Here is a 26,425-nt window from a genome sequence, read left to right on the forward strand (position 1 = left end):
GGTCATCAGATTAAGCTAAAATCAAGCATGCTTCATCAACACATTCTGCAGAAGATTAATCCCAACTTTCAATGCAGTAGCATCACTCTTTCAAAGTTATCAGATCTGAAAGTGAAGAGTATGGACAGGGTTTTTAAGAAATGAAAAGAGGGCTCTATCAGAAACACCCAATCACACTATTCCATCAAAAAGTGTGAGAAAGACTGCTGAAAACACAAGTTCCTGCTTTTTTACGATCCCAAACTTTAACATAATGTAGAAGATTTGTTCTTTCAGAAAATATGAAAAACTCAAGATTGCTTAGGTGACCAATTTCACCTATTTTCAGTCCTCACACAAAATCACTGCCTGCAACTTTTTGTTTGTTTTGTGATGTACGGTCACATTAAACATAGTGTAGCTCTTAAATATCGCATAGTCTGCATACTACATGTACAATGTACATTGTACATGTACGTAGTGAGAGCATACCTGAGAATAAGAAGGGTTGTAATAAAGGAACAAATGTCTTGTGCCATTAAAGATACAGTACAAATTTGTACTGGTATATGAAATGATATGGAAATTATCTTCTAAGTGCCCTAATTAAATGAAAATAAAATCTATTCTTGATATAAAAAAGAAGCCCATACTCACCCTACTTATACCAAGAACTTTATTAAAAATATTATCGAGCAACGATCGTAAAAAAGTACAATGCATACTGTACTACATCATATACTATACATGTAACATAGCGAGTCTAAATTTTCATGAATCTGGACCTCCCAACAATTTCAAAAGCGGTTAAATTCCCAATTGTGGAGTCAAGTTCTGAACTGAAAATCCATACATATACATCAAATTCATATAAATTGGGATCAGAGTCAATATTTTCGCGTGTCTTTAAAGTCGCAAATAGCACCCAACTCATGAAATGACAGTATAATGTGAAGTTTCTGTCCATAATTCCACCATAAATACAACCCTACACTACCCTGACCTTGCTTGCTAATTGCATGGTTGCACGCACCCTGCATTGTGGGAAGTCTTGACTTTGGCCAACAAACCAACGAACCTACACGGTGAATTGAAGTCTCTGGCCAATGCACACAACAAGCACACTTTGTAGATCGTTGGCTTGGTTGACCAACTGTCAGAACTACGCTACATACAGTACTCTGTGCAGCCGCAAGGTAATTTACCCAAGTACATGTAGATGTAATTTAGCAGATGGCTGGCATGGTAATCGGAGGACAACGTTCATGTCATGATGTAATATTTCTATGCGTTTTGAGATCGTTGGCTGACAAACGAACGATCTCATACAGGCAAACTTGTGAAATCGGTCCCATCGCAGTGCACGTGCACCCATGCGTTAGCAAGCAAGGTTAGGTTAGGGTTGTAAAACTTGTATTTATGGTTGGATTGGCCGTTGAATTAGTCTAGGGATGTTAAGCAGTCCTTCCGAGAATAAATTTTAAAAGGTTGAAGACCAAAGAAAAAAACGGGAGAAAGGGAGGAAAAAGATGCTATCTATGCTGTGCCTGTGGAAATCGGCCCCGCGGCTAGCGGCTGTATCACTCTCCCATTAATTTGGTGGGGCCGCATTCATGAGTCCCGGCATACAGTTGGCATATACTGCGAAAGACAGCCCCACCGCCGTGCGTAGTTTATTGTTATGTACTGATAATGAACGGCACAATAATGATGCCTTGGAGTTGTGTTGGCTTGATGGTGTGGTGGATGGTGGTGGGGCACTGAATTCACGAGTAATTAAACAGGCAATTGGCAAGCCACCGTGGTCCGTAGTATGACTACGAGACTAGTAATATGGACACGCAGTGGTGGGGCCATGGGGCCTATTTCAGGAGTATGCCCTCAAACAAAGGAGTGGTGAGGTATTCTACAATTAAGTAGAGAACGGTCATTGATTAGTCCTAACTCGTTAAATACTGGGAGCGTTAGATGAGGTTCGTTTGCAACGCTTAATTACTCGTATCTCTATGCCCCGGACTACAGTAGAGTAGGCTCCTATCGTTTTGTATTAGTACTAGAAAACTTCTAGGCCTGCATTCTGTGCCTACTATACTGCTTATTTATGAGTAAATTACGAGGTGTCACACGGGCAACACAAGATTTAAGGAAAAAAATATCAGAGTGCGATGTCTTGAAATATACATGACAAGCAAAACATTTCTACTTACTATATTGTCAGTAAACTTCCTTCGATCTTACGATAATACAGATCAGTTTGAGCGCGATGGATTGTTGTGTGTGTGCAGTACATTGCGTAATCTGAATCGTGGGTTCGCGAAAGTGCATCACGCACACCGCGTGCGCTCGCTTTCTGGGGGGCATTTCATGAAGCATTTTGTAAGACAACTTGTCGGACAAAATTTGCTTTCAACCAATCAGAAGCAAGGATTTCAGTAGCTTTCAACAGTTTGTCTGACGAAATATCTGACAAATTGCTTCATGAAATGCCCCCCCTGATCATGCATATCATTGTTTATTCTGTGCGTGCCAGTGGTGCCCATCCATAGAGATATATACTAAGAACACGTATACATCTCTATGTGCCCATCCCAAAGAGATGACACCAAGGAGGTATGAGGTTCTCTCATACACCTCCTCGATGACACCATCTCTTTGACCTCTCTACCAGCATTCCCACCAACCGCTGCACGCCTAGCACAACATTACGGACGCCGGGCAACTGGTTTCATTAAAAAACGACATCAACAAAGACGATAGAAAATAGCAACTAGATAAATATCTGTAGTAAAATATTACATAAGAGAACTCATTCCCTTCATGTTCTGAAATAGGAATAAACAGATAAGGATCAGGAGATAACACGCAAATCATTTAGGCCTAGGTCTCGGAAAACACAACAATCAATGTTCAAATATCAACATGCACTGGGAAACTCCAAATTCAACAGATCAAACGGGGGCCTAGTGGCAGTGATAGATGAAGAGATAGGTAAAGCAAGAAATATTTTGGAGAAGAGCAGAGAAATATCATCAAGGAAGCACTTATTTTAATTTTCGCATAATTATGTACGGTTTTTGTTTGTATTTTTTTTACCCTCAACGAAAAGATGTGTTTTGGATATATTGGTCCACAGCGAGTGATTGCCTGCGCTTCAAACTTTGAATAGGTCAAGGAGATTCCAAGGCTCGGCCCAAGTGCGTCTGCTTAGGAGCGAGCTCCGTGAATATGATTTATATGACTGCATGGGAACTACAGGAGGGACGTATATCTATTTTTATGCACGATGTGCTGAAAATAATCAGGTGCTGTACCTTGGAATGTCAATGGGTGCATTTTAAACTTAATTCTTGCTTGGATAAGGATCCAATGTATATAGTTTAGAAAGATGTGGGATTAGGCCTATACGTGGGAGAGTGGAGTGACTATTACGCTGGAACAAAAATAAACATAAAAAACAGAGAAACAGAAATAATTTTGAAAACAAGAGCAGCAAGGGAGAGACCAATAGATGACAATACCAGATTTATGACTCAGATTACCTCAGCATAAATGAACCTATAGTGCGGCGTGTCTTCAATTATTCTTTCTTTTCATTCCTGACGTCCCTTAATCCCGAAGTTCCTTCGATCCATAGGCATTTTTCTCCCTCGATCCCTACGCCTCCCCCCCCCCTCTCTCTCTAACTTTGTACAATAATTAATATTGATGTGGAATTATGTGATTTAATTGGTCAATCAACCAATGAGGTCATTGACTCAGTTGAGTTCATCTTGCGCAGACACCAAACATGATAATGGCTCAAACCCTGCCGCGGACATCCAAAATTCATCAAAAATGTATAGCCCAAAACGAATTACATCTAGAGTCTAGATCTAAATCTTTAAAGAGTGTCTACAAATAGTCTTCATATAAAACCGTTGCCCACTGTCACTACTGTGCAACTTACATCCTCCTCCCTAGTGTCAATCAGTATAATCCCATGATATACTCGTATAACATATCATTACCGGTGCGTTATAGGAGTAGGCCTATATTGCAGGCTGAAAGGGAACTCTATAGAAGGGAGCATCAAATATTGCACTAGCCTTTGTCCTCAAATGAAGCATATCTTTACTTTTACTTTTCTCTTTTCTTCATTTCTTTTCTTAGGGTCCATTTTTTCTCCTTCCTTTCTTTTCTCTTTCTAGGCGTGTTGTGTTTCTGGAATCAAAATTCCGTCCACTAAAATGAGGAGAGAATCAATATTTTCACACTGCCGGGTAGTGTACTTGAGAATTAACATCACTTTTGTCTGCCTTAGACCCATGGTTAGGCCCTACGTGAAAGTGAAGTGTATAGATGAAGAAAAGTGAATTCATTTCTATAATTTACTGATACTGAGATTAAAGATACTGAAACAAAGACAATTATTGAATTATAGGCCTATATTTTTTAGTTTAAAAAAATTCCTTTAAAAATTTCCTGTTAAATATAACGAGTGTAATATTACTTTTTTTTTAATTTTCTCCTTTCAATGTTAACCTCACCCTTAAAAAATAATCAAAAAGTCTATTTGTTTTTGCATTCAACTCTTCATTTCTGCAGCTACTAAAACAAGACTGAATACGAACAATTGCAGATCTTTAAAAATGATACTATGGTCGAATTATCGAACTGCAATACAAATTCTTAACATAAAAATATAACTTGAATGGCAGAAACATTAAGCCAACCTATGATTCGACATTAGTAACAGTAATGTATCACTCTTGAGTCTGTGTGGATACGTGTAGGGCGTAGGCCTACTACAGTATGATAAGAATAAGACAGTGATTTTTTTTAATACTGGTATCAATCGTCCTGTTACTTTTATTATGTTTTTAGAATCTTTGTACCATTGCAGACAGATATCGGGCTTGATTAGCATGAATGCTATTTTCTGGTATCTTATACTCATTTTTCCTGTATTTATGCACGTGTCTTTTGTTACGTACAAGTAATGTTAGTCGTGTAAACATGTGAATATAGATTGATAAAAACTTCAACTTCAACCGGTAGGCCTAAGATCTTTACCCCGAGGTGAAATGGTTGAGTACTGGCTCGCTTTCCATGTTACTGCAAGGTCCAGCAACAGACAATATATATACATTTAATACAAATGCATTCTACACAACATTGAAAATTGAAAATTTTGAAGAGCCTTTGCAGGTGTTTGTCTGAAGTATTGGCGTAGACAGCTGGCTCAGTTCTGTGAGCTGGCTGGACGAGACGAGACTATTGAGAACTCACCGTAGAGGGCGCTTAGTACAGATGCATGCGAGGTTTTCGAGGATCATGTCTATTTTCCCTAGAAACGCACACAGCCAGTGTGTACAATCAAATAATTGGATGCCGTTGTTATGCTGGTAAGCGATCAATGATTCTACAATGGGACCAGTCAAGTAGACAAGAAATAACGCGTGTTTTACCTCTTTGATCGTATTGAAGGGAAAAATTATACAGAGCGACCATCTTGGGTGAGTTTTTCTCTTTTGATAGAGATTAATTTGTGCTGAATTTATCGTAAATGTGATTTTTATCGCCAGTGCATTCCGAGAAAAGTGACGATATGGTGTATTGGTAGCTCGTTTGTTATGTGTGCGTGTAGAGACGATGGTCTCTTGTGCTGTCCTGTGGGTATTCTCGTGAGCAGCTGGAGCATGGTGTGTGTGTGTGGTGTACGACAACGAGCTGGCCCGGTGTTTATGGCGGTGCTACTCCACAGCACTGCTGCAGTGAGGTAGCCTTTGGCTTGGGGAGACGAGCTCGCTTCACATTTATGAGTAGAAATAATGCAGCACAGTGTGGGAACCACGCACCATACTCGGTTACATTGATAAGCATGAAATTATCACTGAGGAGATGAACTATTATTCTTTGAGATAAAATTGAATTCCAATGAAGAAATAGAATCTAGGCCTATTCTGCATTGCTCAATATGAAAATATGGAGAGCCCACAAATTATTCACATGTTGTTACACTAGAGTTTATCTAACGAAGTTACGAGTAATACGACTAATCCCTAGGCCTAACTGTAGTGTTGTTAAACCAGCGTGTAAACATATGTTACAAACTTACACAATGTACTTGATGCCCAATGATGAATGATGGCCTGCATGTTGTGTCTCTCATCTAACGTTAACTGGGTCTAGTCTACAATGTATATAGAGTAAGAACCCCAATTTTCGGCCGGCCTCCAAAATCCGGACACTTGCCACTTATCACATGGCAGCAAAGTCTACTGTCACAACACATGCATATCACATCGTTTCACATACTAGCACACTCGTTCACCACAGGAGCACAGGAAAGTGCCTGAGTCACCTCCAAAAATCCATCTAAAATCCCAAATTTTGCCGTCAAAAATGCAGAATTGCCGCAACTTTTCCAAAGCACACGCAAATTAGGTCCTGTGTAAAGAATCGGGGTCGCTGAAAAAGTGATAAAAATCGAAAAATCACGCCGTTCTGTTGCAAGATTTTTCGCTTATTGCAAGCTCAAGTGTGATGGTATCCTCAAAAACACAAAAGAAAAAAAAAATCCCCGTACGTGCCGATGCAGTGAATAAATGTACAGGGGCTGAATGCAAGTGCAGAGTCCCCAAAATTCGGACACGAACGGGTGCCGCAACGCCCCCGATGTAACCTTGCGCCAACAAGGTATGGCGCGCACGGATTTTTCAGCGGCCTTGTATGTGTATTGACTTTTCGTGCGTGTCCGAATTTTGGAGAGGCTGTCCAAATTTTGGGGAATTGACAAGGTGATAATATTTGGGGATTCTGTGAAATTTTGTGATCTGTTTAACAAAATCAATATTGGGATAAAGTAGATTGATATAAATTTGACATACATTATTATCTACAGATATAATTTTGTAGAGTATTATTTGAGTTGAACAAATATAGCAAAAAAGCTTTTTCCAAGTGTCCGAAAATTGGGACTTTTACTCTACACAGAGTCACAGCCCATGCATGTACCCAGTCGCTGTAAAAACGCGAAAGGCTGTACCAGGAATCAGGATGGTGCATGGCAACAAAGCGAATACAAAGCGAACATGCCGATCGCATTGAGTTTTGATACTTGACATCATTTTTGTCGTAAGACAATCTTCATTAATTACAACTTACCGAATACGAAGATTATATGCAGCGTGTGCGACGGTATATTGGAGTTTACGCAACCGGAGCTGCCGCTTTGATCGCGTGAACTCCTGATTATTCAAAATGGCCGTCAGTGAAAAACGATGTACCGTCTTTGATTCCATGAACATCTTGATCATTTAAAGCTTTCATGCCAGTAACAGTGATGTAAAGAGCCTATCTGTGTATCATGAAAAGGTCTTTGAAAGTAGGAATGACAGGTCTACATTGTGCATTATGTGGGCTAAGTGGAATTTGACTTCTTCTTTTTTTTTACTGCATTGTTGTAAAAGATTCTTGCTGTGAGTAGTCATAGGCTGCCAAAAAGCCTTACAATGCCTGAACTTTTGATTTTTTAAACTCTTGTGTAGTGTGAAAGGTTGGACACTATAGCTGGTGGAGTCTGATCCATCACCCTCATCCAGCACTCATTTCAACTCGGCCTTCGACAAGATGGTGAAGGGATTCCTGCGGAGTCCTGACGGTCTCTTCCAGTTGTCTCCGAGCGTCACACTGGTTGGAAGAGAGAACTGTGATTTCAATATCCTTGTAAGTGACTTTCATGGCAGTTTCGTTCTTGATTATCATATGAAACATTAATTTCAACTGTGACGTTATTCTAATATATTGGAATGAATCTGATCACAAAGACAGAAGTGTTAAGTGTTGATATTGCTTAAATCAATAATATTTCATGTAAGAAATTTTTCCTTTTCAGACATTGACTTTTTAATTATTTTTTTCTCTCTCCAAAACCACAGCTCCCATCAATAGAATTGCAGCATGCAGTGATAGAGTACAGTGATGCAGAAAACTGCTTCGTCATTCAGGACCTGAACACAGCACACGGGACATACGTCAACGACTGCCGTGTTCAGAATGCAGCTGTGCGGTTGGCTCCAGGAGATGTTATCAGATTTGGTTACTCAGGGTTGCCTCATGAATTGGAGGTGGAGGATGCTCAGGTGAGGTGAAACAGAGTGTGGTAGACATTGTTTACTTGAATCTCATGTTGAAGTTGCCACTGTTTAATGATATCAGAAACCATTTCTGTAGGATATTGTGACATTATCAGCAGTGAAGTCAGCTCTTGACGTAACATGCGAGAGGCCCTTTTCCCTTTGTCTTTGTCTTTTGCTATGTAGTAAGTGAATGAAGTATCTTTTCTATATTCAGTGTTAGCAGCAAAACCATTAGAGTCTCAAACCCTGGTAGGTAGGTGATTCTGTATGCCATATTGTGAAAGTATTGTTTTATCAGTGCTTGCCTCTGAGATAGTTGTATTTTTTAAGCAATCAAATTCATGCAGAGTACTGCAAAAGAGGTTATGACATTCACTGCAATTAGTAATCTGCAAGAATAACAAATATGCAAGGTAATTGTAAATATTAGCAGGCATAGGGAGTATTTGAAGAAATCATGAGTGAGGCTCTTTGAATACTGGTTTGTTCTTACAATGTACAACTGTACAAAGAGCAGTTGAAGCATTGGTACTGACAAGAACAATAAAGAATGACAAAACAATATCGTGGTTGATATCAGATAAATTGCAGTGTCTAAACTTTGCTGTGAATAATTTTGTTTTACAACTTCAGGTCTCCTACCCACCCGTTCCTGGCCGGACTACATCTGGCTCCGGCATGAAAGTTGTACAGGAGAGCATCCCAGTCTCGGATGCATCCCAGCATCAGCTGCCATATCTGGCTACCATCGCTGGTGGTGATGCTGCTTACAATCAGACCCAACAGTCACTCCTCCCATCCCTCAGTGGTAGCCCTGGTGCTCCCACTGCCTGGGGTACCCAACAGGGCCCTGGGGGAGGTCTGCCTTCAGGGGCAGGGGTGGTACCCAGACCCCCCAGGGCTAGGCCAACAAGCGCTGGGGCCAGAAGAGGTAGTGGGAGTGGTCCTGGTACTGGAGGCTCAGTGCATATCTCAAGTCAAAGTCCTACCAATAGTCCCCTGCCACCAAGAAGAGGTAAAGGTTCTTCTTTCTTCAAATTTTTATGAAGATGTTATGTGCAGTTAAAATATTATAGAGTTTTGTTGGTTGTGTTAAAATCATTATCTTTTTGAAATCTCTCCACAGTTTATTTGCAGAATGTGATAGTCTGCATGGGGATAGCAGTCAAACTTCAAATTTGATATGAGATCTTTAAAATCAAGAATATGTTTTCAACCAAAGGTGATCTAAAGAAAAGGTGATCTAAAGAAAGTGCTTTGTAAATGTCCACACATTAATTCAGAAATTGAAAATAACGCCAAGCTATGGATGAACTTGCTTTATTGTTAAATCTGAAATTAATTATAGTGATTAGCCAACATCAAATCAACCCGAAATATCTGTTCCAACTCTTTTACCTATTATTTTGAGATCTGTGTATCAATTCACAGTTTCTTGATAATTGGGTTGTAAGTGCATCATATTTTTTTTTTTCTGATTGGTCATTTGTTTCTTTGTGTACAAAGCGGTGACAGGAGGCTGGGTGGGAAGCGGTAATCAACGTGGCATGGTGTCATCACAGCAAGTTGCTGGAAGCCCCAACACCAGGGCGTCGCCTGTTTCAGAAGTCATGGCAACACATGAAAAGGTGATAACCCTCAACCTCTCCAACCCTCTTCAAAACTTTTGGATGTCGTCACTGTATAAACTGAAATATGAACTTCAGGATAACAATTCTTATTAAACTTCATACCTCTCTTACCTGAGGTGCCGTTCCATACTTGCAATCGATGTAAAGAAGGATAAGTTAAGTTCTTCAGGTGTATTGTAAAAGTGGATATTTTAGCGCGACTAATTTTTTGCGCTCTGCCGAGTGAGAAGAGTTTTACGTGTTTTTAATTCCGCGGAATCAAGCCATCAGGTCCTGGAACACATGGCAAGCAAAAATATTAGCGTGCTTTTATTTTCGCGCTAGTTTCTGGTTGCGCGAAATGCGCGAAAATTTCAACACCGCGAAAATTTCCACTTTCACAGTATATGCCTTTACAAGTGAAAGATATGTGTTCAGTCTGATCCAGGGAAACTGAAGATTTAAGATGCTGTACTTCAGTACAACATTTGGTTTGTGGTGAAGACCAGAATGGTGCAATATAATGTGATATTGGATATGATGTGACAATATAATTTGTATTTTGCTTCCAATGTGTGCCTGTGTGTAGGACCAAAAACTTCTCCGCATGGGGGATGAGATCAACCGGCTGGCAGTCTTTGAGGCTGAGTCTCAGCGGAAGGATGGTGTGATCGGTCAGCTGCGGACAGACGTTGAGTCGCTGAGCGTACAGCTGCACCAAGCCCAGCAGCAGGCCTCACAGGCCTCACTGGCCACTCCGGCCACACTGACCAGGATGAAGGACCTGGAAAAGGAAGTCAATATCAAGCAGATGGAGGTCAATGCCCTTAAGGAAAAGGTCAGTCGAGTGCCACAGAGGTCACTATCTCTGAATACTACATTTTAAATTCCGTAAAATATCCTTTTTATTGGAGAATAGAATTGAGTGCCTGGAGATCATCCATGTGGGGACTTGTGAGCAAAAAGATGCCTTCCTCTGCAGGGGGGCTGTGTAGTGGAAAATGCATTGTGATTCTATGTCTGTGAATTAATGAGAGAGTTTGACAGATTCATCATGTTGTCATACATGTAGGCCATCTACATTGTCATGAAGGGTGGGTGGAAGCAGCATTATGAATGAATGGTGGTCTTATCTACTATAATTCCAGTCATTAGTCCACCACCATGTGGGTGTAAGAGGAGGAAAGAAGCATAAATATGTCAGTCCCTGAAACCATCAAATATAATCATATGACTCTCTGGCTTTCTCTGTCAACTATCATTTGGAACTAACAGAATGAATCATAACTATCACTTGCCATTTGCCAGAAAAGGCTCTTCTATAGCCTAAGCTATGTTACATCAGGACAGTCAAGCCTTGATTTACTTTTACCCCTAACTGAGTAATTTTACCCCAATCCTTGCGTTAGATGTCTAAGATGAGGACAGAGAGCTCGGATCCCATGGAGAACGTGGCCCACCTGCGCTCCCTGCTCCACCAGCGGGAGAGGGAGCTAGTCTCCCTACGGCAGGAGCTGGAGAAACTGAAGAAAGAGAAGGGTACCACCTCGGCCCTGATGACCAAACTTCAGCGGGACTTGACCACCCGGGAGGGAACGGTCAGTCGGCTCAAGGGCGAGGTGGAGCTCATGAAGAAAGAGCTGCGAGAGAAGGAGGTGGCTCTGTCGGCTCTCGCTGCCAAGTTCTCCCGGATGCGGGAGACGAAGAAACATGAGGAGGAGCTGGCAGCTAGGAGTAAGGAGGTGGTGACTCTCAAACATGTGAGTTCCAGCCCAAACTTCTTTCTTATCTTTCACGCAGCTAATAAGTATGTTTTTGTTTTTCCATAGTCTAATACAGGTTTCTGATAAGTCAAGCACCCTCAAGTGTGCTTCTTGTTTCAAAATTTAAAGGTTTCATGTCTGTGTTACTGTAATCACAAGATACTATACAGGAATTCATAAAGAGCCTTAGCTACTTTTATCAACTTGTATCCATTTGAATATTTCCTTGTCTATCTACAAGTACGTTCTAAATGTCTCATATCATATATTATACATCATTATAAATCTCTTCACATATCATAACATAATCGATTTCTTTTTACATTCACTTGATCATTCCATCATACCTCATGTTTCCTATCTCTATCTCTTCTAAAACTTTGCCTACTAACACACACTACCAGTCTCAACTTGAGACTGCTCTGGCCAGTTATCAGAAAACTCTGTTCGCCAGAGATACTGAATACTTCAGCCTCAAGTCTGTAAGTGCCAATGCATGGCTATAGGATGTTCAGTAATAGACACTGTAGCAGCTTGAGTGCATGGTAGCTATCTCCTGTACCCTTATACACTTCATATCACTGCATGCCGTACTTTGTGTTTGTAATCATATCGTAGAAAGCACAGAGAAAGTTTCCGAAGTCGGACTCCCCTTCCCAATCCCTTTGATTACTTTGTCATATGTATCATATTCATTGTCAGAAAGATCACCACAATCTGTTTCTCTTGTGTTCAGTAAATACTGCAGTGTTCTGTTTTTGCTAGAAATAAAGTGAAGACACATTGTACACAAAGGAGATGTGCCATTACACTGTTCACTCAGAGATATGGCAAACATTCCAGAACGAAAGAATATATAGAGATGTCAAAGCTTGTCTGTAGATCCTTTCTCTTTAACATCGAAAGGGGGAAGAAATTGAATTTCCGAACTATATCCGTGAATATGAACAAGTCCTATATTATTCACATTGTATTCTTTTATCATTTACATTTCAGTCTATATGCCTGTCTGATTTTCTATTATCTATCTATCTATCTATCTATCTATCTATCTATCTATCTATCTATCTATCTATCTATATATATCTATCTGTCTGTCTATCTATTTATCCATCTATCTATCTATCTATCTATCTATTTATATATCTGTCTGTCTATCTATTTATCCATCTATCTATCTATCCGTCTGTCTGTCTATCTATTTATCCATCTATCTATCTATCCGTCTTTGTATTTATCTTGTTGAGGTACAAGGGTATCTGTGTTATATTTTTGTGGGGGGGGGGGGGACTGGGTAAGAATGAGTAGGCATGTGTTCATGGTAGTCATGATAGGACAATTGATGAAGGTATTTGCCTTTTGTCCTGACTAGATTTCACAAGCTGGTCACTATTTAGATAAGACTCTTAGTAGCTCAGCAAACATTGACTCTCTCCACTACTCAGACAATGAATCCACTATTTCACAATAGTAGAAAAACATTTACCAAACTCTGCACACAGCATTCCACAATGACTAAATGGTAGGGAACGCTCTTATCGGACCAACCTATTTATCAGACAAAATATAATAGTGTCACTAAACTTGATGAGAACCACTCATAAATTAATCAGTATCAAAGTCAACGGGATATACTTTCACCTGCTTCGCTGCCGTAGTGCCTGATTGTTAGTACATAGAGTGGATTCCCGTTATGACGAATTCCTCAGGACCGGCAGTTTTCTTTCATTATAATCGAAATTTCATTGCAACCAAACGAATAAACAACAATAACAAAAACATAGAGCGGATGATTTTGTGCCCTGAATTTTCACTTCGTTCTAACCAGAATTTCATAAATCATGTTTGTTTTAATGGGAGTGCACTGTACATTGCAAATTGATGACAACAGAAAATATGATGAACAGACATGGAATCACAAGTAGATTAGTTTTTAGGTGACTTGATGTTGGTGTAATTACCTTTGTCAAATCTTATCTGTGTACCTTTTTTTTGTACCATCTTTACAGTTTTGCACCCATACAAATATGTTTGTGTTATACCCTTTCTTAAAGATGATATTCTCATCTGTTCAAATTGTTCTGGTACACAAATCTAGTCAGTGCATCCTAGCTGTGTATCCTTAGTGTAGTTCTCCGGTACTTACTGAAATGTATACTGAAGACTTTGCTGAGTACAAATTTCATGTTGTTCTGAACTGTGCATGCATACAACACCATCAACAACAGCAGAATGTGGAACAAAGTCATGAATAGGAGCACTACACAGTATTTCTGCACTTTCTTTATCAGCAGTTTATCATCTTTTTTTTTTTCTAGGTGGCAGTCTTTTGTACAATTTATGTTACAGTATTTGTTTCTTTACACAATCATTGATGTATTCCCTGTAATATATTGCATATAATAGAGTTTAGGGACATACTGAAAAGGACAGGTGTTGGAAACTGCAGATTAATGTGCTGAAAGAGTGACCAGTGTGTAGGTCTAGTAAGAACCAAAAGTGTTGCTTAATATGTATGACAGGACTCATTGATACGCTGTATAATATGCACCTTTGATTTATTTGATGTACATAGCATAGTATGTCTAGTGGTGAGTCACTGTCAAAGGCCTTATGTGTCTGTTTGTTTGTTTGAAAGTATATGTTTACTGTGTGAATTGTGTAGCTCAATATTATTATCAAAATTTTTTTTATTAAGTATGACACTGATCTGGGAAAACACTTAACCACATACAGTTTTTGATACATGTACATATACATTAGCATTCAATTTGAACATCACTTTCATAATGCAAGATTTGCAATGAAGATCCTTAATATACGTTTTGTCAAGGTTATCCACTTGCTTACCACTAAAACTTGTTTCATGAGATGTGATATATGATTTGAGTGTGCAATGTTTGATTCTCTGTGCAGAAATTGAAAGGAGCTGAGAGTAAGATTGAGACCCTTACTCAGCAGATTGCCTCACAGAAGGAAGAGATCGATGACCTTCGGACACAGACTGAAGAAGGCAAGAGGGTGAGTGTACTTTACAAATAGTCCAACCATTACATTCTATCTCTTTGAAGTACAGGCAAAGTATCTATATAATATGTATAAAGTCACAGGCAATATCCACATCGATAGGTAGAGTCTACGTGACGTCAAATGGGTCTCTCTTTTGACAATTGCATGTACCTCACACCCTTTCCCACCTAATTTAAAATCATTAATAGAAGCATGACAGAGAAAAGAAACATAATGTTGCAACGCTCTACACACTCTCTCATTCTATCATTACATTAATTCAATCACTTAAGAGTATGTAATGGCTAACCCAGCTGTCCAAACTGAAGTGGGAAAGAAGAGTAATGTACTTTTATTTCTAATTAGGCGAGATGTTTTCCAGGAATTAAAAACATGCCACTTTAGCGGGTCTCATTATTTGTATCTGTGTACACAGATTTCTATAACAGTCCAACCAGATATATTTGAAGAGGCCAAATTACATGAATTGTTAGACAAAAGCGCACTATTTTGATACTCTGCTCAGGAAGTCCAAAATCAAATCCATGACCATGCATCTAGCTGTCTTACAGTGATATCATTATGTGCACAGTATTGCTGGTGTTTGTAGGAAGTGATGTATTGTTGCCCTACCAGCCTTTTGTAGAGAATGAAATGATCTTTTTGTCCTCTCCCACAGACCCAAGAGAGGTATGCCTCGGAGAAGGAGGACCTCAAGAAGAAATTCTTGGAATCCCAACGGACCGAGAAACAGGCGAGAGTGGACATAGAGCAGGCCAGGAAACAGGTTGGTGGCAGACAGAAACCTTGGACCTCAGTTAAAATTTACCTCATGATTCAAGCTATCCATGGTATTGAAGCTATTGTGAAACCAAAACATTTCTGGTATGAAACTTTGGCATATTGGAGCCGACAGCCTTTTTTGTGGCATGAAACTTTTGTGAATCGCCACTGGCATACAAGGAATTGTGCAGACAAACAATTTTCTCTGCATTTTACTTCAGTGAATCTTGGTTCCTCATAAAATTCTTTAATGTTTATACATGCAAAAATGTCTGGTTTTACAGTGTCTTATGTAAGCAATCAAACTTTTCATCAAAATGCCTTCTAGTAATGTTTCGTGTCAGGATTGTCTGCAATCAAATTTAAGCAACAACAATTAATATTAAAAAGACAACAACAAACCACTTCACATATCTATGTATGATAAAAGGCTGCATGTTGAAAATAGAAAGGACATTTCAAGAAACACTGTTGAATAAGAGGATCCCAATGGAGATTAAAATGAGGATCCTTCCACCTTTGAGTCAGACATTTCACCCACTATAAACTAAATCTCCTACTAAGAGTCTCCACCTCATCTCTGATCTCATACCTCACATCTCAAAGCTGGAGCGGTTCAGGACCCGGGTGATGCAGACAGCATTCTCTGCCCCAGGCTTCAGGGTACCTGATGATGAGTCTGAGGTGACCGATGACAGCCTCGTGGAGACGATGAAACAGCTGATCGCCGAGCGGACAGAGGCCCGAGGCAAGGTCCGAGAGCTGAAAGATTTGATGAAGGGTCTGGAGAGTTCCAGTAAGGAGACTAAGAGTAGCCACAAGAACCTGAAGCAACACTTGATTGCTGCAGAGGTAAGTTTTCTTTTCATTTCCCTGGAAGACTTTCTTAATAGCACCACACTGATTACATGCTCAAAGGAGCGCATTGACAAGACACATTTCATATTCCCAAATTTGATATGGGTGACCTTAAACCAGAGACTGACCCATGGATTAAAAGTTAATAGTTATGGAGGTTTTATACAGAGTGGTAGAGCAGTGAGAGTGCCTGATACTGGATGGATACACTTATTACAGACATTAAGTTAGTTGTAAATCTATGGGAACTTGTGAGTTTTAATAGAGTGTCATAAACAAGCAAATAGACCTGAAATACACACACAAAAAAAAAATAGATAAAAATAAAAATCTGCATTCTTTTTGAAACGCGCCAAGGGGCAATCTACAATTTGAAGATATGGGGTTCTCTGATTAATTTTACTTTCCCTGGAGAGTTAGAACATTGTTTGAATTTCATCTTTGGTGTAGTGTACATTACTTGTGTGATATGAAGGCAAAAGTTATCATTTTTTTTTTTAAGATCACCAAAGATGTAGGCATAATGCTTCTTCCCAATATGGCTTTTCATAGAAACATGTGGCAATGACAGTGAAGCACACCTGAGTATATACCTGTATGTGCATGATTGTTATCACAGCTGTTACTAGAAAATGGATAATTGATGTGTATGTTTAAGTTGACGAAGGGCCATTTCTCGATCAGTTGCAACTTGTCATGGTCACAAGAATTTGGCAGGGCCGTCTTCTTTGTGTGTCAGAGGGACAGAGAGAGATTAGACCAAATAGCTCTTAATCAAAAGTGTCATTTGCTATATCCAGGAGAATTGTGTTCCTTTTTTGCTTGCTTGCTAGTTTATTTGTTATTTCCTTCCCCGCTCTCTGATGTTAATACATTTATTTTTCTTGAAGCACAATGAGCACCGAATGATGGGCTTGTGTGCTATATACAATAAGTAGGCACTATCAATTATTAAACCATGTTCATGTCTCTTTTTGTTGTTCAGAAACGGCTGGAAGAAGGCGGTAGAACCTGCGCCCATCTCAGGAATGAGATCAAGCTCCTTCAGTCTGTCACAGTGGATGAGTCTCTACAGAATGTCAAGGATACCATCGCCATGATGCTTCAAAATGAGTTGTCATGGCAACAGGCCTTTGAGAGCACCCTGGAGAAATGTGGTTTTGACATCAAGACCGGTGGCAAAGGTAAAATCTTTGCAACAATTTAAGAGTTATGGATATGTGTCACTGTAATTTGCCTTATGTATCTTGTACAAACTTTTCCCTGATCAGTTGTGCATAGATGATAAACTCCAAATGTTTCATGGGATGAAAGAATGATTACCTGTAGAACTTTAGTAGTCAATAGATTGTCATTTATTTTGTTTGTAATTCTGCCTTTTAAATTCAGAATTTTATCATGTCATGAAACCTCTTTTCTGCGAAATGTATGTTTCTTTGATGTGATTTAGCACTCGTAAAAACAATCTCTTTAAGTTTCTAGAAGCAATATGACTCAAATAGAAAAGATATTTGTTAACCTATTCATTCATTTTAGAGGTATCTCAGGCACGTGCATCCAAAGCTGAGTCTATTGATAATCAGTCACATCTTTGATGTGAACAAGAATACTTAGAAGGCAAGGTATGAAAGGTTTGTAAGAGACAATGATGCGACAGGTGAAGTGTTTATTGAATTGAATTGAATTGAACTGAATTGAAAAGGTGTTTTATTGATCAATATCCATTGCAGCTCGTAGGCTGAATTGCAGACATTGTTAACAATGTGCTTCCTTTCTCTTCCACACCGGTAGATCTCGAGGCTCATGTAGAGAACCTGAGGGCACAGTGTGAGAAGGAGCGTAAGCTGAAGGAGAATGCCCAGGTAGGCATGACCTCCGCTGCCTCAGAGGTCAGGTCAGAGATGGAACGTAAGCTAGAGAGGCAGCAGACAGAGTACGAGACTACTATGAAGGACGCCCTCGAGAGACTGAAATTAGAAGGTTAGTGCAATAGGAGGCAGGGATTCCATTTAGCTAAAATTTACATTAGAAGAATTGCACTTAGGCAGCGTTTGACATCTGTGATGGCCTGGGGCCACTAAAAATTTATTGTGGGCTACCAAATTTTGAAAAGAGTTTTCTTTTTGTGGCTGGATCATGCAACTAAGATTCAAAATGGATTGTTCAGTGTTCTCTTATTTTGGGAGGATACACTTTATGTTCAACAAAATTAGAAATGTAAATGTATTAGTGCCCAAGCAGGCCACAAGAGAGAAAAAAAAGTTAGTGTTGAAGTTAGTGTCAACACTAACTTATGTATCATTTTCCATGTGCTCAAACTTGAAAGCTGTGCAAAAACATTTGAGAAGGGACACAAAGCATCTGAGTGATATCTGAGAACTAGAAAAGAAATTATCTAGGGGATATCACAGATAGAGACAAACACCTGTGATTACCTCATCTGTCAGTTGAGCCCCATCATTGTTACAAACTTCATTAACATCATTTCTCTAAACACCATACAGCATATATCACCAGTCAAATTTTAATTTTAGTTCAGCTTATTCTGTGTACTATGTTGAAGTAAGAGTAAAATATGACCTGTTCCATGGAGAGGTTTTGTGTCTAAAAAAGAAAGAAAGATGACATAATGTATCATGTATCATGTAATACACTCTGTATATTCATTTGTGTGTGTGTGTAGTGAAACTTTGGTGTCTTCCATGTGTTATAAATAGGTTTATCCAGAATTATATGAATTCGTTGACTTGTATTGTGTGAATATTTTCTACTACAAAAAAGACAATTCTTGCATGCTTCCTGCTTTTCTCTAAGGTATCACTAACTCCCAGTAGAAAGTCTTTCTGCTCCTGCCTTGTAAACAGCAGGTAATGGATCAATTCTTCTTTTCCTTTGGAGTCTGCACATAATTTCTTTAGAATGGAATTTGCTCTATCTTGTTTGTGTGATTATCTCATGTTTGATGCTAAGACATTGTGTTGATTGTCGTGACCAGGTGATCAAAAGATTGAGGCAGCGGTGGAGGCTGCCCGGGAGAGAGAGAAGAGCAAATTGGAGGAGACTCTCCAGGGTGAGAGACAGAAGGTACAACAGCAGGAGGCCAGCCTAGAGCAGCTCAGACAGGTGAGATGGGTTTCCATGACAACAGTGGTCTTAGGCATCACGGTGATGATGATGACAGTGATGATGGTGATGATGTTTATGGTGACAGTGATGATGTTGATGATGGTGATGATGATGATGATGGTGATGATTATGGTGATGATGCAGAGAAAATGTTTCAACTCAAATTTGATTAGCAATTTCAGCTGATGAATAATATTGCAAATGGTATCCTGTACACCTTCATGGAAGAAAACTGCTGACAAAAATAGTTTGTGTGGCAGTGGTATTAAATTGTGATGTGATACCAGGAAAATTATTTCCCGTGATGATGATCATGATGGTCATGGTGATAATGAGGATGGTGAGGGTGGTGATGGCTGTGGTGATGATAATGGTGATGACAATGACAGTGACATTGAAGGCAGCCATACATGCAATAATGACTATATGTCTATATAGTCTATATATGTTTATATGACTATAGTCTATATATGTTTATGTGACTATGAATATGTGGTCCAGAGGTGATGTCATAAACCCACAACTGAACTTTGAATTCTGTCTAAAAGACTGTTTGTTTGCTGATGAAGGTGAAGTTAATGTTTTGTTGACAATGTTGATTATTAATTATCATTATAAATGTATTCATGCTATGCTGACATAATGATGATGACAACAATCAGACATAGTTTACATGTATTAAAAATCATTATCTTTGTTTCCTTTTTTTTCAGGCACTAATGGAGAAAGGCTCAGATGAGGAGAAGTATGTTGCTATGGAAACCAGTCTAAAGTCACAAATAGATGCACTCCAGCAAGAAGAGGTGAGATACTGTAAAACGAGGAATTTTCGCGTGCATTTTAATTTCGCGAATTTCGCGAGTGCCAAAATTCGCGAAATTAAAATGCACGCGAAAGCTTTTGTCTACTATATACATGCATTGAATGCCAGTAGCAATTCGCGAAAATTTCGTGCCACGAAAAAGGCTGTCGGCTCCAACTCGCGAAAATTTCATGCCGCGAATATATCATGTTTTACAGTAAACAGAAAATTTGTTGAGGGACTGGATTCTTTAAATTTTAAAGGGCTGACCAAACTCATCTCCAATGGTTTTAGAGTGAAATTTACAAATGTTGACAACAATTGTGACCTTATGAAAAACAAACATTGGAAATATTATGTACTATCACTCCATATAAATCTGTCATTTCAATCTTTACATTAGTAGGTGCGTGTGTTTGTTCACACTTGTAGCTTGATCAGATATTTTAAGCAGCAGTGGGTGTTAACGTTTGTCAGTTTAAGCAAGTTTAAGCTCTGCTATATCTCTACACATCTATCTGTGTGTATGCAAGTTATTTTTGTTATCAAAAGTTAGAAGGGAAAGTTTTTAGTTCATGTAATTCTGACAGCTTGTGTTGAATAAATACTAGATTAGATCAAGTGGAGAATGATACACAAACAAACAAAAATCCCAAGATAAAGCATGATAATTTGACTTGTAAAATAAAGAAAGAAAGCAATGGATTCAGCTGGAAAGAGAGAGAAAGAGGCAGGTGGACAAACAGCGAGAGACAGAGGGAGAGAGAGAAGGAAAGAGATCTGATTTGAAGTAGACCCTGAGGGTAGAAGCTAATATTGGCTCATTAACATGTTTGACCACAAGTTATAAAGAGCTCAATTTTCCAATTCCACGTGTGACTGCCTCTGTTTGGTAAAGTCATTCATGTGCATCCATCATAATTGGGTTTGATTGACACATCATGTCATTATTACAGTGGAGCTCTCAATTACAAAACAGATCTCCCGTGCCTCATAAAAATAGCAGGGACAGGTGTTCTAAGCTAGCGGCCTTGAGATAGTTCACCTATTGTACCATGGCTGTCTAGCATCTAATTGACGATGAATATTCCCAGCTGCAGTTGTAATATTTGCCAATGGCGCAGCCGCCAGTGATTAGTAACGTGATGTTGCTATGGCGACCCAGTTGAGGCAACCATTGTGTCCTGTCTGACACGATTGTTTGCATTCATGAGCAAATTATGCCAGCATAGGGAGCATCAATCTAATCAAATATTCAGTCCCAAGTCAGCGTGCAGTAGAGTAGCAGGCTCAGGAGATAACTCCGTTGCCCATTTGAAAATAGTGTGCACAATCAGAAGTCAGGTATGCATCACGTTTGTTACCGATCTCATGTAGTGCTTTTGTGTGTGTGGTTTGTCCATGAATTTTTATCATGTGATATATTGCCTTGGTGCCTTTTCATGTTGCCATCCTAAGTTGCACTCAACATTGAAATCACCTTTTCCAGACATCGCACATTGATATAGTATGATTTATTGTTTCTTATCATATTTTGAATTTGTTGTTTTCTAAAGTGCACTGCAGTAATGAGTGAATCTGAAAGAATTTATCCTTAATTTAAACTGAAGTCCATGTAATGAATTTCAGTCCAAAAACCATAATAGGAAGAGAGAGACATCGACAAAGGTCCACTTTTTGTAATTGTTTTCTCTAGCACTAAACAGTTTCTCTGGTAAAGTGCACTCTTGTTATAATGAACACAGCTATTATAGCAAAATTTTGTCACAATGAAGTAAACAATCAGATCCAAAAATTATTATTTACATATCTTTATGTACTTTATTTGTTTGACTCTAACAAAATTTGATATAGCAAAAGAAAACTGCCGGTCCCAAGAACTTTGGTATAACGGGAGTCGCCTGTATTTAGTTTAAATTTTTTTTTTTTTTAAATCTTTAATGTCTTCCGTTTTGTATGTGTTGCAAGATTGATAAGTATGTGTATTGTTGTTGTTGTTTTAATGTTGAGACAGGAGATGGTGATTTTCATTGAACAGTGTATACCCCAGACTAAATCACCCCAACCCTCTTTCTCTCCCCCAAACCAGAGCAAACTGAGAGAAGAGCTTCGTCTCCAGGAGGAGACTCGTAAGTCATCAGCCAGCCACCTGGAGGGACAGGTCACTGAACTCATCTCAAGCCATGAGAAACAGGTGGCTGCCTTCAAGGAGCAGATCCACCAGCACGCCCTCACCATCGTCTCCCTGGAGGAGCGGGCTAAGAAGGCCGTCCAGGAACAGAGCGCCTCCAAGAAGGAGGTGAAGGAACTTGAGAAGAAACTCGCTGGTGAGTTGAGAACACATCTCTCTTGTCATCAATGCCTAATACCTTGACTAGGATATAATATGAAGGAATATTACCTCTGCCAAGGGAGGAGGTTATGTTTTCATTACTGTTGGTTTGTTTGTTTGTTCATGTGCAAAATAACTCAAAAAATGGTGAACGGATTTGGATGAAACTTATACGGAAGGTTTAGAATGACACAAGTAACAGATGATTAAATTTTGGTAGTGACCCGGGAATATTTAGGGAATTTGTAAAGGATTTTTGATATTTTTGCAGGTAGGGTCAATGAATTTGGGAGTTTAGGCTGCGCGTATTTGAGATTTGCATGTGCGCACTATAGTGCGTGCTCTAGTTTCTGTTCCATCGCAAGGTGCGCCGCGCAGCTGGCATTGATGACGTAACAAAAGGTTTCTATATTGGGAAATCAAGCAATTTCCAGGATGCATACGTATGGTAGAAATCACTGATCTCTATGGAAGAACAAGATCAGTGGTTGAAATGATCTGCTTGGCAGACAGAGGTCTGTGCTCTCAGTGTGTTTCTCCAGTTTCAACTGTAGCATAAACTTTTCTTCTTACAAAACTACAAGATATTAAAGTTGACTTTGTTTCTAAGAGCACTAGTTGATTCAAATCATGTTGACATACATGTATCTCAACCATGGTGATATTAGATAATCCATGCTCATAGGTCTACCAGCCTTTGTTGCCACCAAGCTGTGTAAACAGTCGTGTCAAGTGATCTATTGTAGCATCGATGCATGCTGACACTATCTGTTGTTATTGTCAACAAACTAAATGAGACAGACCCTATTATCAGTAGAGTTATTGAGCTGAACTGATCTGACCTCTGCCAGACTTCTGTAATCTTCATCCCTTATCACTCACTGATTCTTCCATTTGGACTTTGATATTAAACATGTTAGTGTTTTGTGCATGTAATTGTGTAAGTCTGGTGTGAGAATCATTTCTTAACCAAGTACAATGGTATCATGATTTTTCAACCAAGACTTGAATTGCTAGGATAGAACATGTACAGTGAAATACTTCATCGCTTTTTGAATGTGTCTTTATTTGACTCAAAGTGTTTTCTTTGTTTCTGGCTTCTTTTTAAGAATGGCTTGGGAAAAATTTAATAGTGTCTGTTACTGTAAAAGTGGAAATTTTTGCGGTGTTGAAATTTCACGCATTTTGCACAACTAGAAACTATCCCAAATGTAAAAGCACATGAATATTTTTTGCATACCATATGTTTCTGTTGCTGATGTCTTGATTCTGAGGAATTAAAAACAAGCAAGACTCATCTTACTCGGCCGAACACCAAAATTACTCCATGAAAATATCCACTTTTACATTACTATGTCATTTGACATTAATGAATCTATCTCATTCTATGCATGATTTGAAGAAGAAAATGGATTATGCAACAAAGACACATGAAAGTACTCATACATTGGATAGATGTGGCAATCTAAACATTATGTTTGGGAATCAGTGGGAACATTTCTCATTTATTAGGTGTGCCCATACACACCAAACAGCAAGAAATAGAGAATCTACTATTATGTGACTGCCCAGCTGAAAACTCACAAAAAGTAGGCCAGAATGAATTTCCACTTTTCTACTTTGTATACAAGAGTAAGGTCTAAGCTTTGATGTATAAGATGTTTAGATTGGACCATCCAAACCCATTCAAAAAGTGACAGAATAAGAGATAGTTAGGAGGTGCAGGTTTATAGAAAAGGGAGAAAAGGGGATTGATTTTACCAGGAAAAATATTTTAACATTTCACCACGGTCAAGAAATGATTGTCGTACTGGAAAGGAGAGAAAGAAATATGATGTGATGTTCATGTGTTTTTGTCAACCATTGTCTCCCACCCCTCTCCATCCCATGCCACCTCCAGCACAAGCCAAGGAGGCTGATGAAGAACTAAAGAGGATCAAGGCCTCCACTCCTGCCAAACCGGTCATCGTCACCCAGCCCTCAGCTGAGGTTCCCGCACTCCAACATACCATTAACCTCCTCAAGTAAGTTTGGATTAGTCTCCTCTCTTCATCCATATATCCAGCTTACTCGTGAGCCAAGAAAATTTCTTGTAAGACCCACACTCATACTCTACCACAAGATCTGAGTAAAGTTGACATGCCTGATGTGTCTATTTCTTATTTGGGGCAAAATATGTCATAGCAGTCGAGAGACAAAAAACCCTCAATACAAGATAGCATGTCATCATGATTAGTTATCGATAGTGATTTCAAGACTTTGACAGGTAGAGAAGATATGGGCAGTTAAAGACTATAACTGTATGTGTATGTTGTTTATAATACCTGAAAACTGATAGAATTGCTGTTGCATGTGATCATATGATAACTTGAAATTGTTACACTTAGTGATGATCATAAATGTATGCAATATATTTAAGAAAAAACCCCATTGACATCAGTTGGCAACCTACATGTTTACAATGCGGTTCATCTTGTCAGAGGCTTGAGTATTTGTGTAGTGGTCTTTGTGATTTCTCCACTATAATTTGTATGTTTGTTGTTTGTCTGTTTATCTAATGTTATAAAATAGATTCAATTAAAAATGTTGAATTTTCTTTTCCAGGAAAGAAAACGGTGTGTTGAAAAAGGAGATCCAGGACCAACAAGACGTGGTCCTGGCCCTGAGGAGAGACCTGGCAGGAGCTTCGGCCAGACTATCTGACCTGACAGGTTAGCCACTATCCCTCCCACCCCAAAGCTTACCCCAACCCTTACCCTACGCCAATACTCCACCCCTATGTCCATCCCACCCCTCACCCTAAGCCTTACTACAGTGGACTCCATTATCATGAAATCCTCGGGACCGGCAGTATACTTTTGTTATGTTGAAATTTCGTTATATCTGAACAAATAAACAATAAAAAACATAGAGAGGATAATGTTACGGCTTGAATTTTTATTTCGTTGTAACAGTATTTCATTATAACCATGTTCATTATAACAGGAGTGCACCGTACAACTCTCGCCCCATCCTAACCCTTACCCCAGCCTTTCTCTCACAGTATCCCTAAATAAACAGTGGAGGTTTTCAAGCTCAAACATTATTACTTGTGCTGTTTAATAAAGACTGCACAACATCAAGGTCTCCAGATAAAGCATAAGTAGTTATGTAACACTACAACTGAACCCAATCTGCTAAGGTGAAAGGAGCTTTTGCGAAAAGAACCAGTGATACAGTTTGAAGAGGAAATCACATTATCCAATTAATATATAGGGAATGGCAACTTGTCTTTTTCATGTCTAATGACGATGAAGCATATACAGTTACATTTAACTGTAAATGTATCCCTGGCTTACTAAATGTAATGATGCAAATGACCATTGCCAGTCACGCTCTCTCTCAAACATGAAATGTGCAACCATACGTATACAGATTGATAACTATGTACCTCCTTCATGTTTCATATTATGTTTCAGGCATTTTCTATGGATTCCGTTTAGAGGGGAAAATACATATCAACAATGTACTCCGGTTAATAACAATCCTTGTGGGTGTCAAGTGAGAATCAGATGTGTATAGAAAACATTAGCTCTTCTGTACCAGGGACTTTGAACAGTGTGTGTAATGCTATGGGGTTTTCTGTGCTAATTGGCACTCAAAGTACACAAGGGGTTAAATTGTCTTCATTACAGGTGAGCTGAGTGAGAGACAGAAGGAAGAAATGGAGAACCAGAAGACGGTCATTCGGGACCAGGAGGCCGAACTAACCACTCAGAGACAGCAGCTGGTCAAGCTGTCTGAACTAGTGGACAGGAAGTCACAGGAGATAGAGAACCTAACCAAGGAGATAACGTGAGTCTTACACACAAGCTATCTCGTAACTAATCACATTTGGCATAGTAGAATGAGATAGAAAGCTTTGAATCATTAGTCAGTGGTAAATGGCTACTACAGTAGTCTCATTTTATTTCTTCATTTTGTAGTATTTCAAGCCTTCACACTGACATATACGTACAGATAGATAGTTAGATAAATAAGTTAGATAAATAGTAGGTTGTTAG

At 39.1% G+C, this 26,425-nt stretch overlaps 1 protein-coding gene across 1 annotated transcript in view; it reads left to right on the forward strand.

Annotated features, from left to right (window-relative positions):
• The first annotated feature begins 5,350 nt into the window (after positions 1-5,350).
• The window catches only part of LOC139712357 (forkhead-associated domain-containing protein 1-like), a 30,414-nt gene continuing 9,339 nt past the window's right edge, over positions 5,351-26,425 (forward strand). The window contains exons 1-18 of the mRNA XM_071624187.1: positions 5,351-5,474; positions 7,509-7,686; positions 7,899-8,102; positions 8,733-9,114; positions 9,606-9,727; positions 10,299-10,547; positions 11,119-11,469; positions 14,389-14,493; positions 15,161-15,268; positions 15,871-16,116; positions 17,108-17,306; positions 17,914-18,102; positions 19,118-19,245; positions 19,962-20,051; positions 22,140-22,377; positions 24,283-24,406; positions 24,987-25,093; positions 26,057-26,216. Of these exons, the coding sequence (XP_071480288.1) occupies positions 7,591-7,686; positions 7,899-8,102; positions 8,733-9,114; positions 9,606-9,727; positions 10,299-10,547; positions 11,119-11,469; positions 14,389-14,493; positions 15,161-15,268; positions 15,871-16,116; positions 17,108-17,306; positions 17,914-18,102; positions 19,118-19,245; positions 19,962-20,051; positions 22,140-22,377; positions 24,283-24,406; positions 24,987-25,093; positions 26,057-26,216 (3,098 nt within the window). The 5' untranslated portion in view covers positions 5,351-5,474; positions 7,509-7,590. The remainder of the gene's footprint in view (positions 5,475-7,508; positions 7,687-7,898; positions 8,103-8,732; positions 9,115-9,605; positions 9,728-10,298; positions 10,548-11,118; positions 11,470-14,388; positions 14,494-15,160; positions 15,269-15,870; positions 16,117-17,107; positions 17,307-17,913; positions 18,103-19,117; positions 19,246-19,961; positions 20,052-22,139; positions 22,378-24,282; positions 24,407-24,986; positions 25,094-26,056; positions 26,217-26,425) is intronic.

Source organism: Diadema antillarum, unplaced genomic scaffold, assembly GCF_040938485.1.
Source record: "Diadema antillarum isolate AM-2024a unplaced genomic scaffold, OU_Dant_1.0 seq00001794_RagTag, whole genome shotgun sequence".
NCBI classification, from domain to species: Eukaryota; Metazoa; Echinodermata; class Echinoidea; order Diadematoida; family Diadematidae; genus Diadema; species Diadema antillarum.